This window comes from Polyodon spathula, chromosome 6 (genome assembly GCF_017654505.1).
Source record: "Polyodon spathula isolate WHYD16114869_AA chromosome 6, ASM1765450v1, whole genome shotgun sequence".
In the NCBI taxonomy this organism is placed as follows: Eukaryota; Metazoa; Chordata; class Actinopteri; order Acipenseriformes; family Polyodontidae; genus Polyodon; species Polyodon spathula.
Window position 1 is genome coordinate 9,223,022 of NC_054539.1, and position 17,119 is coordinate 9,240,140.

At 38.3% G+C, this 17,119-nt stretch overlaps 3 protein-coding genes across 3 annotated transcripts; all 3 read right to left on the minus strand.

Moving 5' to 3' along the window:
- Positions 1-43: 43 nt before the first annotated feature.
- rbbp9 (retinoblastoma binding protein 9) lies at positions 44-2,880 on the minus strand. The gene is made up of 5 exons (XM_041252020.1): positions 2,457-2,880; positions 1,360-1,402; positions 1,168-1,273; positions 538-623; positions 44-325 (listed from the first exon to the last, which is right to left on the minus strand). The coding sequence occupies exons 1-5, from the start codon at positions 2,568-2,570 to the stop codon at positions 99-101; spliced, it is 576 nt and encodes a 191-aa protein (XP_041107954.1). The 5' UTR covers positions 2,571-2,880; the 3' UTR covers positions 44-98.
- Positions 2,881-3,103: 223 nt separating this feature from the next.
- On the minus strand, positions 3,104-7,293 carry LOC121316806 (glycine N-acyltransferase-like protein 3). The gene is made up of 5 exons (XM_041252019.1): positions 7,113-7,293; positions 5,238-5,345; positions 5,026-5,149; positions 4,434-4,566; positions 3,104-3,917 (listed from the first exon to the last, which is right to left on the minus strand). The coding sequence occupies exons 1-5, from the start codon at positions 7,185-7,187 to the stop codon at positions 3,515-3,517; spliced, it is 843 nt and encodes a 280-aa protein (XP_041107953.1). The 5' UTR covers positions 7,188-7,293; the 3' UTR covers positions 3,104-3,514.
- A 2,637-nt stretch (positions 7,294-9,930) lies between these two features.
- On the minus strand, positions 9,931-15,132 carry LOC121316634 (glycine N-acyltransferase-like protein 3). Its single transcript, XM_041251675.1, has 5 exons — positions 15,079-15,132; positions 13,502-13,654; positions 13,111-13,132; positions 12,810-12,999; positions 9,931-12,031 (listed from the first exon to the last, which is right to left on the minus strand). The coding sequence occupies exons 1-5, from the start codon at positions 15,130-15,132 to the stop codon at positions 11,596-11,598; spliced, it is 855 nt and encodes a 284-aa protein (XP_041107609.1). The 3' UTR covers positions 9,931-11,595.
- Between the last annotated feature and the right edge of the window lie 1,987 nt (positions 15,133-17,119).

Below are 17,119 nucleotides of genomic sequence, written 5' to 3' on the forward strand. Positions count from 1 at the left end.
AGAAAACAGTAATTAAAAAAGTCATTTCAACATAGCAGATCTGTACATTTAAACTTCTTTTATTGGTTTTAGCAGGGTGGGGGAAATGCAATCGCTGTTTAAGCCGAACCATTTACTATTTTCTGGACAACGTTGATCAGTTCGTGAAAGTGGGTGTTCTGGAAGTGGCCCCGGTCTGTGTATTTATGCAGCTCTGCGCCCAGGCCATCTGCCACCTCCTGCTGTTCGGACCAGGGTAGAAACGGGTCGTCCGTGGAGCCGAACTGCACAATCTGACGGCAGTTCATCTGGATCGTCTCCCATTGCCATGGCCGGTTAAAATAACCTGCAGTAAAACAAAAAAAAAAAAATGTTGTTCCCTCTTGTATAAAACAGGGAACATTTTGTTCCACTATCTCTACATACACAGGTTCTGCTGAGGTGTTTATTAATGTTTATTGATATATTTTCTGTTAAGTTTAACAAGAGTTCTGTTTGTTCCCTGATAAACTCCATGACATTTAAAACAAGCTTCAAAAATATATCCAGACTGCTTACCGCTTTCTCTCTCATTTTCGTCCTCGAGGTCTGATACATAGGCAGACACCAGCACAATCCCATATACTTTGTGAGTCTCAGCATATCTACAAATAGGAAAGATAAAAATGATTCACTAGCATTAGCAATGTCCAAAGAAGATTCATGCTTTGCATTGATGAGGCATTATTATTGTCTTAACTGTTGAGCAGAATACTGCAATAGATGCTAATATTTTCCACCCCTGGGTTATTATATCATAAAGTAATATTATTTTCTTGCAATTCTGCAGCCCATTTGCTATTTCTTTTTTTATGCACTCTTTAGTTTATACATTTGAAAAATAAATACATAGAAGTCACGAGAAGTTTGAGAAACATGTACAGTATAATGCTGGCAAACATACGATGAACCTTATTGCTCAGTGATTACTTGTGGAACTGGAAACATTACGTCAAGTTTGGCAAATCAACTTTGAACCGGGAATTCGTGGGAAAGTAAGCGTGCACAGATCTGAAATAAGAACAGCGAATTATTACTTTGTGATGCAAATTTATTTTAGTTTTTGTTTAGTTTTTCTTTAATAAAGGCCAGTCTGCAATAATAGGTTGTGTGTGTTAACTGATATAGGCAATAGAAAGGAGATATTACCGCATGGCAGCTGCTGCCCCAGAGCTGTGTCCAATGATCACAGTTTCTTCATCACAATGAAGTTCTTTCTCCATAAAGGGAACCCATATACTCTCTCGAGCTGTCACTGCAAACAATGATTGAGATCTAAGTAAATGAACTCTATCAGGTCAAAATTAAGTGTGAAAAGCAATCGGGATTAATAATACTTACTAGGGTCAGGCATATTTTTAAGTAAGCACTGCATCTCTGGTATCTGTAATACATAAATAAATACATTAGTGATATTCTGAATTTAAGATACATACAGCAGAAGCAATCTGCATTTAGTCCAACATGTGTCCTTTACTGTGTAACAACTGCTTCATTTAATTAATTTTACCAGTTTTTATTAATTAATTATCTGGTCAGGTAGTGTCCCATAGTTGGCGCATAAGGCAATAGCAAAAAACATTTTTTTTTTTTTCTCATATAATGAAAAAGTAGCTTGCCATGACCCATCCACTGTTTGTAAAGGAATTGTAATAAGCCATGTCCTAACCAAGTTCAATCACAATTAGGGAAGCGACTGACCAGATGTTAAAGTCGGGTATGTCATAGCTCCGGTTATGTATCCCAGAGGGGAAAATAACATTATGTCTGAGTTAGTATAGCCAGGAAACTAAAAGGGCGGGATACGTTTCTGATGTCGTAGTTGCAATTCTTGTAGCGAGAGTTTTTTGGGTTTTTTTTTTTTTACACACAGCGATATGTTGAGGTGTTTACTACTAACTGAACCAATTAAAAATACCGCCCGGGAACACTGCGTGTCTATTAATCGTGCATGTTGTTAGGGGGGTAGTGTTCTGGGTCCATCATTACCAGTCACCCTCTACTTTGTAATACTAGGTTTTCCGATTCCTGACGTTTTCTAATACTTAAAAGTTAGCTGGTTCCCCGTTCATTTCATTACAAAATACTGCACTTGATCTCTGTAACGTCTCCGCAACATTTTTAAGCTTGCTATGGTTGACAGGAACAGTGCATCCGAGTGCCCTGAAACTAACATTTTCCAATTTTATAACACGTAGTGAGATTTACATGAACGAAAAACATGGTGAAATCCAATCGATTTATTTACGACAATTCACAGGAGCTGCAGTCCGGGTTTATTTTTTTAATTTTTTTTTTTTTTTTTTTTTTTTTTTATAAACTCGACTCACGTTTTATTTACAGATCCTAGAGGATCAGTGCCATTGCTCTCCACGGGCACATTTTCAACCTGCACGGTTCCACGTCTTAGGTCAGAAGATGCGCTTTCATTTATTTACCTTGTTTATTTGCTTTTTAACCCACCCGTACCAGTTACAATGCTCCACATTTCCAGCACCATTCCCGGGTACTATCACAACTTTAGTTGGACGAATGATCTTGTCTTGATGCATTTTCTGGTAGAACTCCTTTTTCCACAATGATCGGATTTAGAATCGAAGTGCACTGTGGGACTTGTAGTTCTTAATCTCGAAATCTAATATGGCGTTTGGCAGATCAAGTATACGCGCTAAAAACACGTATGAACTAAATATGAAATTAGCGTTTCTTTGTTTCATCGGTCTAAGTAGTCTGGCACTTTTAGCTTTTGTGTTAATTGTAAAACTTTTTAAATGGTTTTCGGCTTAAAACGAAACAAGATGAACCCTAAAGCTCATGAAAGGCTATTCAAGCTTTTCCTGGCACCTTTTCACAACTTGTTTTAGGGGACATTTTAAAGTAATTCTAACAAAGTAGCTCAAATCAAGATTATTAAGAATGTGTGTCCTTAATTATTAACATGTTAAAAATTATTTTAAAATGCCCTCACTGTACAAAAAGTGGCTTTATAAGCTGATTTAAAATAAAAGTTAGTTAGGAGTTAGTGTTCTTATTTCCTTCATGCATCAGTCAGTAGAAATAATAATTGTGATTCCGAACTCCATTGTAATTTCAACAATGGTGTTTTATTCAATTCAGGGCAGCAGTTGGGTATTCAATTTTCCCTAAGCACAGGTCATAACAGATTAAACAAGACAATACAATGGGACTTAGTACCTGTGACCTTACCCAGTTGACAAATACATTAATAAAGTCATTCATAATAAATATATTAAATACACAATGAAACCTTTTGAATGTTTCTAACTGGGGATTTCAATTCCACTTAACTCCAATAGAAAGCATGTTGTTGTGCAACCCTTTATACGGTGACCAGGGAAAGCAAAGCAACCCCAGTTTGGTTCCATTTGAACTTTCTAAATGGGTACAACCAAACTTCCTGCCTTAGCTACCATATTTGATCATATCCCTGCAGGTTCCATTAAACAAACACTTGAAATATTTGAAAATAATGAATCTAAGGGCAGTTCAACTCAAACCACACTGCTCTATAGTCGGGATCCTCCTCAAACCCCAGCGATTTGAACAATCGGTAAGAAGCCTCATTGTCTTCTTCAATGAAGCAGTAGACTGGATATCCCTGGCTGAGGAGGTGTTTGCACATTACAGTTACCAGTACCCTGGCATAGCCCTTTCTACGGTGCTCAGGTAAAGTGTAGAGAAGTCCCAGAGCACAGTGCTGGTAGAGCAGTATCCAGGCAACTGGGCTGCCACACTCATCCAAAATGCAGAAGTTTGGGAAATTCAGTATATAGTTCTTGACCGATCTGTAGCTGATCTGAGTGCCACCGTAACTCCAGGTTTTATTAACCAGCTCCGCATGAGACTCATCCAGTGAGGAAAGCATGTGTGAGGCATTGCTGACAAAACAAAACAAACAGGGTTAGAATCAAGAAGAAAGCAGGGATGATAACTTAATCCAAGGCACTGCTTGAATACAATAGCACAGTAATTGACGGGGACAGTTTGTAGGGTAATTATATTCCTTAAAGCTACAGCAGGAGTGCCACTCAAGTGCTCCCTTGTTATTTTTGCTATTTGACTAAAAAACTGTGAATTAGAGGTAGTGAATTAGTGAAGGTGCCCTTACACAGGAAAGTATAGTATAGGGTATAGCATCTGTCTGTCACTATGGCCTAAACATGAATTAACCCAATTTGTGAATTATCAAATTGAAAAACAACACTGTGGATATTTGTACCAATCATGAGCCTGAATACGTCTGGATTTTTCTGTGACATTTTTTTAATTTTAATTATTATTATATGAATTGCAAATACTTCTGTAGCCGAGGACAACATAAATTGTTTGCTAATTCTGTTTGAAAAAGTCCAAGCCATATATTGCATTGTTCTGGCCTTTCCATGGTAGTGTACCTTTCCGAAGGCAATCGAGGAAGGTGTTTGACATCTCTTAACATCATGACATGCGTCACCGATCTGATCTTTGAAGAGGCGTTTTTGGAAACAGCAAGTTCCCTCATCATGTCTACATGACCAATTTCAATGCCTTAAAGTAAAAAGAAATACATAGAAGTGCTGCCATTGATGTGCACTTTGCAGATGAGTCGGTGGCCTTTTTATTTCATCATGGGTACATGTCTCTGAACAGCCACTGTTTCAAAACCAAGGCACTGGCTCTTAGCGAAGCAAGGGGTGATTCTCAGCTCTGTTAGGATTCAAGATGGGGATATCATTGCCCAAATAATTTCACCATGCTAAATCTGCATGCGCTACAGTTTAAAATTTTAAATAAATACTTCATATCATTTGCCAAATATAACTTTTTACTGCGTTTCTGCTATTTCCTGTTCACGAAGGGTAACTGTGTATAATAATTTCTAGTGTCACCGTACCTATTACCCCATGAGAAATACTATTTCAACAAATGTATACAAGAAAAAAAACAACATGAAAGTAATGAAATGATCAGCTTTTACAAAGGTATAGTAATACTTATACTAAGTACCTCCAAACAAAGCAAACGTGCTCCAATCAACAACACCGGTCTCTTCCAGTAGTTTCTGCAAGTTGTCTTTGTCTTTCGAGAACACGCTGTATATATTAAAAACCCCTTCTCGATCCTGCACACTCTGCGTACACAGCAAATGAGGCAAGGGTTAACGAGTAGCAGCCACGTAACAAGAGACTTTAAATCCTGTTACCTGCATCAAGCCTTACCTTCCTCTGCGGTTTACAGATCAGAGTTTTAAAATCAGGCCAGGAATCCACAAGGACTTCTAGATTATGTGGTTTCTCTCTGTTGAGGTTGAAAAGACAGCCATACACCTAAACATTTAGAAGACACAAACAAAACTCGTAATCTGTATGACAAAATATGTGGGATTGCAACATGTAGCATTATGCATAAACAGACTGTGACTCAATGACTTTCTTTTATGCAAAACTATATAAAAGCTGCATCTCCCTGTCCGATTTCGTACTAGATATTGGATCTGGCAGAGTTTGGTGCTGGGTTAATACAAGACGCTCACTTAGTGTAGCTCTATAAATATACTTGGGAGAGACACCTACAATTTAGAAACACTAAAAGAAACTATAAATTCAATGGCAAACATTTTGACTAAATGTCTTTTCCTGTGTCTTCAGGGTTGGAATGTTTGTCCACGGATTTTACAAAGCTTCTTTTAGTATTTCTACATTTAGCACTTTGGAGCAATAATTATCTGTTATGAGGAGAGTACTAAATGAAAACCAAAACGCTGACATTTTTTTCTTTGTATATAAAAAAAAGAGGAATGCGTAACCCTTCGCTATTACTTTGTGAAAATGTGTTTCCACTTTGTTTACACTGCAGAAACTACAATGGCAGGGTTTTAAAAAGAAAAACGACGTCTGCTTTGATACCTGCCTGAAATACACAGAGGAAGAAATGTATCATTTTAATTACTGTTTGACATCCTCTGCTTTACAGTTAATTCAGTGGGGCAAAGTAAAGCATTCACAACCTATTCTGCAATATTACAATTTCACATATACTATCGTGATAGAACAGCACTGCAAATCGCTCTACTTTGCAATATGTAGGTGGGAACAGGAACGTGAAAGTGCTTGTATTTAACTTTAATACATTAGCTTAGATATTGTATTCATTTACATCACTTTAATACGACTGATTAACTCTATTACGTTTCATCTGCTGTCAGGGAATGGGAATTCAGATCCAGTAGAGAGTTGAGGGGCTGCTATATTTTTAAATGAGAAACACTTTGGTTTTATTCTAGAAGTAAATTACAAAAAATAATAATCTAAACAGAAACTGAGACCTAGACAATATATTGTTGCAGATAAGTAATAAGTTTTATAAAAAGAAAAGAAATAACAGGGATCCACGTTCTAATCCAAGGCTATTACTGTAGCATGGCCAGGTCCTGTTGTAGGTGAGTACCCAGGGTCTGGAAAGCATGGGGACGATTTCAGAGAATACTATGGAGATTTGAATGGTCAAGTCCAGTACATTTATTTATTAATTTTAAGTCATGTCTGTTAAATTAATTAGAACGGTATTTCAGCCCGTATTGTGTATTGTTTAACTTTGACCTTTTTGTATACTGTGTCCATGCACAGTTTTTTTAATGCCATTTTTTTAGAACATCACTCCTTTTTTAGGATATCTTGAAACAAAACCTCCTCTACAGCAGTTACTGCACAGTGTAATACTTCATAATATTTACCCTGTAAGATGTGTTTTACAGTATTACAGCATATTCCTGAGTCATACCTGCAAAGGTACAAGCAACGCTTTCAGTATTTTCAGCTTTTAAGGCGTATCTTGTATTTATAAAATGTATAGTGTATCGACATCTACACATTCAAGAAGTATGTATTAATTAGTACGCAAACTGTCTTTAATGTTTACGTGTAAGAAAAACGTTAATGAAAACACCAGTCTACTCCACCCAGCTGCGCAGATGAGTAAATGCACTTTTTGGCTGGGAATTTCAGACCTGCCTGTTGCCTTTGCTTCAAGGTTAGCAAACAATAAACAGTTACGAACCTTGAGCAAGGCTATAATTTAGTTGGATATGGGTTTACCTTGATGGATTGAGGGAAATACTCCTTGAGAGCCGACTCTGCTATTCGCAGTTCTTCAGTGCCCAGTATCAGCATGTTGTTTTGAGTTCAGTCAACGTTTCATTACCAGGAAACAGATGTGACACACGACTCCGTAGTTCTTTGGTCTTGTTCTAGTATCCCACAGCTCGCTGCGCTTGCTGCTCTGTGTTTGACGTCACACCAGCTACTAGAAAAACGCCTTCCCAGAGCTTTCTGCGTGTGGCTGTTCTGTTTCACGCCACGTTGCTGTAAAGCCTTTTCCAAACCTTTGGGAAACTTACCAGCAACATCACCTATCTATGCTATAGGTGCATAATTAATGACTTATTCTGTTTGTTTGGTGTATATAAAGAAACATACTTACATGTAATTATTTAATTTAACACAATGTATCACGCATGGGGATTGCATTAATTTGCAGTCCATTATAAGTTAATTGTAATTTTCAAATGTCCTATAGTTACTTTCTGGATTATCACACTATACAGAGTCAGTCTGATGTAATTGTTTAACATTATCTTTATTGTAACAGTATAGATTGCATACTGTACAGGACATTATGTTTAATTTACTGTTAAATGCTATTTTATATCTATTTATTCATTTATCTCTGTGGGTAACACTTTAAAGTGTCTGGATTCCTGATGAATTACGTATGAACTAATTTATCAGCATGGTAAAATAGGAATTCATTATGAATGCACTTCTAATTCTAATAATGTAATCTCATCAAGCCAAGTACAAGGTTGTCCTGGAAGACAGCTTGCTTCCTTCTGCTCTGACAATGTTCCCCAACCCTGAGGATTGGTTTTTCCAGCAGGACAATGCTCCATGCCACACAGCCAGGTCAATCAAGGTGTGGATGGAGGACCACCAGATCAAGACCCTGTCATGGCCAGCCCAATCTCCAGACCTAAACCCCATTGAATACCTTTGAAATGTGATCAAGAGGAAGATGGGTGGTCACAAGCCATCAAACAAAGCCGAGCTGCTTGAATTTTTGCGCCAGGAGTGGCATAAAGTCACCCAACATCAATGTGAAAGACTAGTGGAGAGCATGCTAAGATGCATGGAAGCTGTACTTGAAAATCAGGGTTATTCCACCAAATATTATTTCTGAACTCTTCCTAAGTTAAAACATTAGTATTGTGTTGTTTAAAAATTAATATGAACTTATTTTCTTTGCATTATTCGAGGTCTGACAACAAAGCATCTTTTTTGTTATTTTGACCAGTTGTCATTTTCTGCAAATTAATGCTCTAAATGACAATATTTTTATTTGGAATTTGGGAAAAATGTTGTCAGTAGTTTATAGAATAAAACAGAAATATTAATTTTACCCAAACACATACCTATAAATAGTAAAACCAGAGAAACTGATAATTTTGCAGTGGTCTCTTAATTTTTTCCAGAGCTGCTATATATATATATATATATATATACACACACACACACACACAAACAATATAAAATGTATTTTTCTGTGCGTTATTGTTTATATTTAACATATATTTGAACATTTGTTCCAGCTCATTTATATATTTTGGGATGAGTTCTAAAAATATGTTAAGTCAGGTAATATATTTTATATATCTTGCGATATATTCCCATGTGAAAAATGAACTTCTCTGTTACCCAATGCCCTTCAATAAAAAATATACAAATGTAGGCAGAAGCATTTATAAGAATACTTTCGGTTTTCATTTAAAAAGATTGTAAATACTGTAATTATCACAGTGTAGTTTAAAAGTAAGCAGTGTACATTGTAGATCATATTGCAACACATCAATACAGATAAGTAATCAAAGTAATGACAAATTCAGAGAATGACTACTTTTCCAACAAAGATTCCTAATCAACACAATTTATTCAGAACTAAACAACACCTTTGCTTCAATGGAAGATCTCTTGACAAACCGATAGTCAGACTCCCTGGACCCTTGGAGGACCTGGAGGGACTAATATAGCCATAGTAAATGGAAAAACATTGAGGAAAATGAAGATTTCAAACAAATAAGGAAAGTCCATATAAATTAAGAAAACATTGAGATTAAATAGATATCCCGAATGAAACAAATCAGTAAAACATAACATTAAGAATAAGTAAAACTAAAATTAAATGGTAAATTGTATAGGAAGATACATATATAAGACTTAACATAAACGAGGAGTGATATGTCAAGTTATATTTCTCTTAAAGTTGGAAGGCAGTGAAGAACGAAGCAGTCCTGAAGTTCTCCAGTAGCTGGTTCCACCACAGAGGGGCTAGGGAAGAGAAGAAGCAGGCATGGGAGGATGGAGAGTGGCCAGAGAGGGTGAGAGGGGGTGCAGGGAGACACGAGGTAGGTAGCTAGGGCTGGTGTGGTGAAGAGAGCGGTAGAGAAGAAAAACAGTCTTGAATTGAATGCGAGCAGAGATAGATAGCCAGTGGTGGGTGCGAAGCAGAGGGCTAGTGTGAGAGTAGTGAGGCTGGGAGAATACAAGACAAGCAGTGGAATTTTGAATAAGCTAAAGGGGGCGGAGAGCCGAAGCAGGGAAACCAGCAAGAAGAGTTACAGGAGTCCAGTCTGGAGAGAACAAGACTTGGAGCAGGAGCCGAGTGGAATAAGTAGTGAGAAAAGAACAGATTCGGTAGATGTTGCGAAGAAAGAAGCAGTTAAGCAGTGCTTCCCAACCCTGGTCCTGGGGACCCCCTGTGTCGTCTGGTTTTTATTCCAACTGAGCTCTCAGTTACTTAACTAAACCCTTAATTACTAATACTTTGCTTAATTAGACCTCTTTACTTATTTTCAGCTCTTAAACAGTTGCAGATTTCAAGCTAGCTATAACATTTTATAAGTAACTTGAACTTTTTAGGAGCCGAGAAAAATTAAAGGTCTAATTATGCAAATAATAAGTTCAATTAAGGGTCTAGTTAAGTAATTGAGAGATCAGTTAGAATGAAAACCAGCACCCACAGGGGGTCCCCTGGACCAGGGTTGGGAAACCCTGGGTTAGAGCTTATTAAGATTACATAAAAAAAGAGGTGAGCCACGATATATAGTTGAATTCTATGTGTGTGAGTAGATAACAAACATCCTACTGTTTACATGTTAGTTTAAAAGCTGTTCTAGAAATAATTAAGGTATTTATTTTGTTAATCTGATTGCATCCAGTACACTTAGATGTGTCCTTAGGAAACTATGAAAGAGTTCTTATTGTAATTTAGGTAACTTATAGTGTTCATTGTGAAGTCATTTTAGAAAATGTCTTAGATGTAATACTGTAGGAGTTACTGTGCCACATGCTATAGTACTGGACAATAGCTTAAATGGGAAACTATGAAAAGAATTACCACTGTAATTACTGCGACAAAGAGTATCAGGGTTATGAAAAATATAGCGTTATACATCCCCATGTGTTGCTACAACTGTCTAAATATTTTCTTTTGATTGTTAACATCCTGACAACTTTTTACATTTCTAACTTTAAAACCTGTTTCAAAGTTATGTTCAAAATGTCCGCTCTAGTGCACTGGGGTTTGTGATCTGTCCTCTAAATCACAAGTGCTCCAGCTTTTCTGTTCTCGACATCATGGATCGTTATTGTGGTATTACCTGTTTCACAATGTGGGCGATAACCCTAAATCGCTATATTTTTCGGAACCCGCCACTTAGTCATTAAAGTATCCATGTCCAAGTTATTTTTAGAGAAGGCGTTATATGTGATATCTTAAAAGTTACTTTGTCACATGCTAGAGTACTGAAAATTACCTTAGATACGGACAGTTCAAGAATGAAACATTGCTCTTAAGGAAACAACAGCTTCATGTTTGTTTTGTGTTTGTTTGTTTATGTGGAAGAGTCCTCGTTATAATTACACGCAAGCTACAGTTTTAATACGATTTTGAGAGAATCTCTTGTGTGTAATTCTATAGAACCTGCTTAGACTAACTACTGGAATACTGTTACTGTTTGCTTTGTCAAGTTGTACAACTAAACCATTATTATTTAAAGAGTCTCAGTTGCAAGCTTGCTTATACATATCTACCTCAGGTCAGAACTTCAATCAAACTGGAATTAATAATGTGCTATTTGTTACAGCATGTAAATCTGATGATATTTTCAGAGGACGACATCACAAAGGATTTATATACTGTAATGAACACCAACTGTTACCCTTAATAACTAGAATAGCAAACTTAGCTATAGCTAGCCCCCATACCACCTCGTAAAAACTAAATTCGGCTATCCTCATTTATGTTTTACCCACAGTAGACTCCTCTATGAACTATCATAGTGCATCCTCTATTTACTGACCGGTACGAGGTAGTCATTGATATTGATGTACCAAGGGACAGACCAAGCTACACCTTAACATAAAACCACCATGTTCTGTAGTAATTGTGTAATGAATTATCCCAGAGACACTGAAGGAGATGCTTGCCCACATTATTCACTATCAATACTGGTTCACTAAAACTCTAAGAAATGAGTGTGTCTGGCATGTCATCATTCGGTCGGAACCATACTGCTCTATAGTCAGGAACCTCCCTAAAACCCAGGTCTTTAAACAGGTGGTAGGATGGCTCGTTGTCCTCTTCAATGAAGCAGTAGATGGGGTACCCTTGCTGGTGAAGGCTCTTTACAGCCGCAGTTACCAACGCCTTGGCATAGCCCTTCCCCCGATGCTCGGGGAGAGTGTACAGAATGCCCATGGCACAGCATTCGTAAGTCAGTATCCACGAGACTGGCTTTCCAGACTCATCCACGATGCAGCAGGACGGGAAATTTGATATTAGGTTTTGGATAATTCTGGCACCACTTTCACCGCCTCCAAATTTCCATGCTTTATTCACCAAATCAACATGAGACATATTGAGAGATGTGATCCTGCAACTGGAATCCCTAAACAAAACAAAACAGATTCATTTGTGGTCATAAAATGAATGGAATAAACAAATAAATCAATATATACAAGGTGATTGGAAAGTAAGTTTACCACATCAACGCACCATATCATTGATGTGGTAAACTTACTTTCTGATCACCCTGTATATATGGATATATTAGTAAATATGGAGAGGAGGGTTATAGTGGGAAAGGAAGACTACTGTTACTGACAGGGGCTATAATGCCGAAGCTGCAAGCATTGCACCTTGGAGGTAACAATTGTTTTCCCAAGGGGCATTTAATTTTCCACTATGAGCGGAGTCTGCATTATATATTTAATATATAAATCGGTCAAGAAAATAAGTGAGGCTAGGCTGGATAGTAAATTTAAACAAAATACATAGCTGATACAACATAATAAGTAAATAAGAGAAAATGGCGATCCTCTGAAAAGGGGTGTGACTGACAGTGATGTAAGCCAATCACAGGACAGAAGGAGTCTATTGTCCGGTGGTATAAGGATGTAGGGCAACAGTTCAATCTATTTTTTGCTCAAACTTCCCAACGTTTCGGGATGTTTAACACACCCTTGTCAAGGGAAAGTGATATATAAGCACTTCATACATTTTCATTGGTTACCATTGTGATAATCCATCACAAGAAAGTCTTGGAATAAATTCTTAGAATGGATTCCAGGTGGTTTGAGAATAGAGGCCATACAACAGCATAAATACTGCATAGTTAAGTAATATTTTCACACTCATTATCACTATGGTTTATTAGGCTTCATTACACTATAAATAACCATGAGATATATTTTATAAACAACATATCTACGGGGAGTTTAGGAAGATGATCTGGGTCTTCTAACGTCATTAAAAAGCACTTTGCTGCTAAATATAGAGGGGCATTCTTATAAGCAGCAACTTCCTTCATCATGTTCATGTGGCAAAAATCAATCCCTGAGAGAAAAAAACATACAATTTCAGATTCATCTTAAAAAATACAATGAAACAATAACCAAGCGATAATTTGTTTTAAGTGTAGTGTACCAGGAGGCAAACAATTCTAATAAACTACGAGGCCTGTCTAGTCTTTTATTCTACAATTTGCAATGTTTGCCTCCTCCTAAACCACAAATCGCTCCTATTACACAGCAATGTTCAGATTCATTCAGGTTTCAGGGGAGACAGTCTTTTGCTCCCCCTGCCCACTCTCTCAGATGCCCGAGTAAATCTAGACATTATTGTTTTTCACTTCACTCTCTTCTGCGGTAGTCTCCACGGTTGCTCTAGTGATTTTTTTTTTCAACATTTCACACACTACAGGTATCCAAAAACACAAAAAGTAATGGTGGCAATTTCCACGTAGCACACTCTCCCCTGCAACTTTAATATCTTTAATAAACGCTGTCTCCAGCCATTTCCCTTTTCATATCAGAGGGAAATAAGCATTGGAGTTTGTTTAATTTGATCTAAATTAAATAAAATGCACTACAGTACCTCCAAGCAGGAACAAGCCACTCCAGTTGAGGACATCTGTGTCTTTCAGGATTGCCCTTAAATTGTCTTCATCTTTTGTAAATGCATCAACTCTGTAACCCTGAAAAGAACATGCCTGTATACGAGCCGTTGTTTGAGTGTCTGAAAACTAAAACCAGAACCATCTTCTTAAGTGCATGTTAATTACTGTCACTTGACATAGGTCTCACATTTCTTCCTTATAAAAGAGACATATTTTATGGTACATGTGTATTTGATTTTTTTAACAGTTTTTTTCTTTTCAAAATGACCAATGAATAAAATGTAGAGATCACTCCTTGGAGATTTTTCATTTCAACACTTATGACACATCCCTGCATTCCACTTCAAGAAGTCACATGATTAAACACAGATGTTTGTTATCAAATCAAGCAATAACAATAAAAAAAACGGTCACAACTCCCTCCAGAGTTGACACAGAAAGCTGGTGTTGGTGTCGTTTTAAACCTCTCAAATAGGAATATCTATTTATCATATCAAAATTGATGTTTAATACAAGATAAAAACGTTGTGTGAATCTGTGACCTGTGACCTCACCCAGGTCAAATCACTTAACCTTAGATTTTTGTCAGTGTTTGACAGATTGTAGCCTAGACCCTTATTTACATTTCCTGCAAGTTTCATTTTGTGCTTGCAGTTGGTTGAGGCACAGCACAGAGTTGAATGCATTGTATGAGGTGAACCTTCTAAGTGAAGCGATTATACACCAAATACAATTAAACAAAAACATTTATTTGCAATCGAGTATACTCTCCTCTCCTGTTAAATTGAAGCTGCAGTGAACTGATGCAGCTGTAACAGCTATTAATATATTAAAGAATTAACCAAGGTGCCTTATTTACAAAATTAGCTAAAACAAATACATGTGAATTAAATATAAATCAATACTAAATTGTGCACATTTAAATTTTGTCCCCACCAGTGGTACTTCTGTCAGTGATGCTTCTCCAGGAGCTGTAATTACCACTGTTCAAATCTAATGAATCACTGAGCCTGGAAAATAAATCATATTGCTAGAAGTGGTGGAAATGTAGACATTTCATTTTCGGATCTCTGTCCTTATATTTGTGCATGCAACACAATTTACCACTCACCTATGCTTAAGTTGCCCTTTTCCTTCGTAGCCACTCTGTCAAGGCTTTTGATGCTTTGGCCATCTCCTTGTCTCTCAGGGTGTATGTCCTTCCTGTTGCAGTTGTTGGCTCCACTGATGTCAGCACATCCCTCATGTCTACAATAAATTGATCTAGACGGTTTGGGAAACAGAATGATGGTGCTGGTCCATTCGGGTGCAGGAAGTTCATTTCAGCCTCCAGTTTCTACTGATCAGCAGACACCACCAGCCCAACCCTCCAGTGACTGTCATACTGAACAGTAACATATCATTTCACTTGGTTAAATGGTAGGACATCCTCTTTGATGGATTAATTCTTCTCTTTGTTTTGTTGACTGGGAGAACTCTCGTACAAGGACATCTGCTTTGGAAACTGGATGAAAGAAGTGGAGATTCCGTGTGCCAGGCACAGTTCTTACCTTGAGGAATCGCTGCTCCAGAAAATTTTGCTCAGCTTGCCATTGCGCTATCATGAAGTATTCGACTTCAAGAGCTGGAATGTTGTCTTTTGGAAGCCTGTGCAATTGGTGTGGAGTCTGGATCTGGTCTTGGTATGGACGCTGCAAACTGGCTTTTGTTGCTATTTGTTTAATGGTTCCTCCTACACCAACACAGGGTCCTTTGCCATGAGATGTTGCAAAGAAGTTCCACTCTGCTTCCATGCCAAAATCTTCTGTGCTGGCAAATACTGAGGACATTTTTACAGTTCTTATATTGCCCTGCACATCTGTTAGAGAAGTTATACATTTTTCTCAGGCACCTCCCAAATTTGTTCTCCAAGAACCTCAAAATATGCTTTTGAAAGAGATAAACAGCAACTGTGTCATGAGTCATTGTGGAAGGGGTGTGGGTAATTCACTGACCAGGAGACAGACAGGTGTATTTGGAAACACCACACAGGTGCCCAGTTTTATTTTGGACCGGTTCTTATTTTTCCCCGGCAGAGGGCACTGTTGACCGTGGGCTGCCTATCAACGATGATAGACAGCACCACGGAAATACCACAGCTGGTACACGAACAGCAAATGCACTCGCAAGTGCTCAAAGAAATAATAATGAAAACAGAAGGCGAAAAGAACAAGGGAAAATAAAACAGTAATAAAACTACAAATAAAAGGTGCTGCACTCGGCAGCGTTATCCCGGTCGCCGCTACCCGCACGACCCGGATCACCGTCCTACTCTATCGGCTATCTAGCCTGCTCTTTCACAATACGCCGGGGTCTGCCCAAGGGTTCCCCGCTCTCTCTCTTTCTCGCTGTGCGTTTATTTAATCCCGGCTGATTCCCGGTCCTGAATCAAAGCTTCCGCACTCTTGGTGCGTCCAAGTGGGCAGACCTGAGGAAACAACAGAGCGTTATTTTATAGGACCAACAATCACCCAAGACCCGCCTCCCAGCCATTCAGAGAGGGGGAACGTCCACACACACCCTTTCCCACCTCCCCGTGTCATTGCCATGACTCACAGGCGGCTGTTGGGCGACTGCCGCCCTCTTCCTGCAGCCCCTGAACACGCCAGCAGAGTCAGCACAGATCTCTCCCTGTTACAGTCATGCATTCTGATATTGCAACATATGCGATGTGTTGAGAATTCCCATCTTTGTCTCGCAAATAGCAAACAAAAGAATGTATGGTTGCCTCAGAGTTGTTCCAATGGTGTGATTGTGCTACATCTTGCATGATGAAAGTGAAGTTTTCTGCAAAATCACCAACAACTAGGAAATCATTTTCCTGAAGAAGTTCATCCCTCTGCTGTTGATAATATGCAGTCTTCATCTTTGCGATGAAATCGACTCTAGGTGGGGAACACATGAGATACGATAAGCAATGCCCACAGTGATTCAGAAGCACTTCTGTACTGACACTCAGTTGTGGAAGCTTAGAACAAATGAACATCAGCTATACATTGTGGTGTGTTGTGCAGACCCACACAGCATGTGTACCGCTACTGCCTGCCAATGCACACTCCTTTCGCGGTCTTCCACTTGTTTGTGGGAAAACCTTTCTTAGCTTTCTCTTGCTTTTCCGACCTTCACCTTCTGCGCTGTATATACATTTTAAGACAATTTCCTTCTCCTCAGTGGAGATTCTTGTATCTCCTCCAAGGCTTTGTTTATTCGTGAAATCTCATGTTTCCTTTTCAGCTTCTAAATTTGAACAGCATGAGGGCTGGATTCTCTGGAACTAGACTCCTTGGGGTCACTTTGTGTTGAAGATGATGTTTGGTCTTGGTCAGGAAGACAATGGGCTAGCAACTTCATACAAGGGTAACATAACTTCTGGCCATACACAAACCTTGATCTGACTTTGAAGAGGTACGACCTTTAGTGCAAATCACGTCCGTGATGCACTACGTAACATTTACCCAGCGTACGCTACAGAATCATTTAGTACTCATAGTTGAGTTTTCTTGTTTTTCACTTTATAAAGGGCACATTTCAGTATTGATCTGTATTTAATTC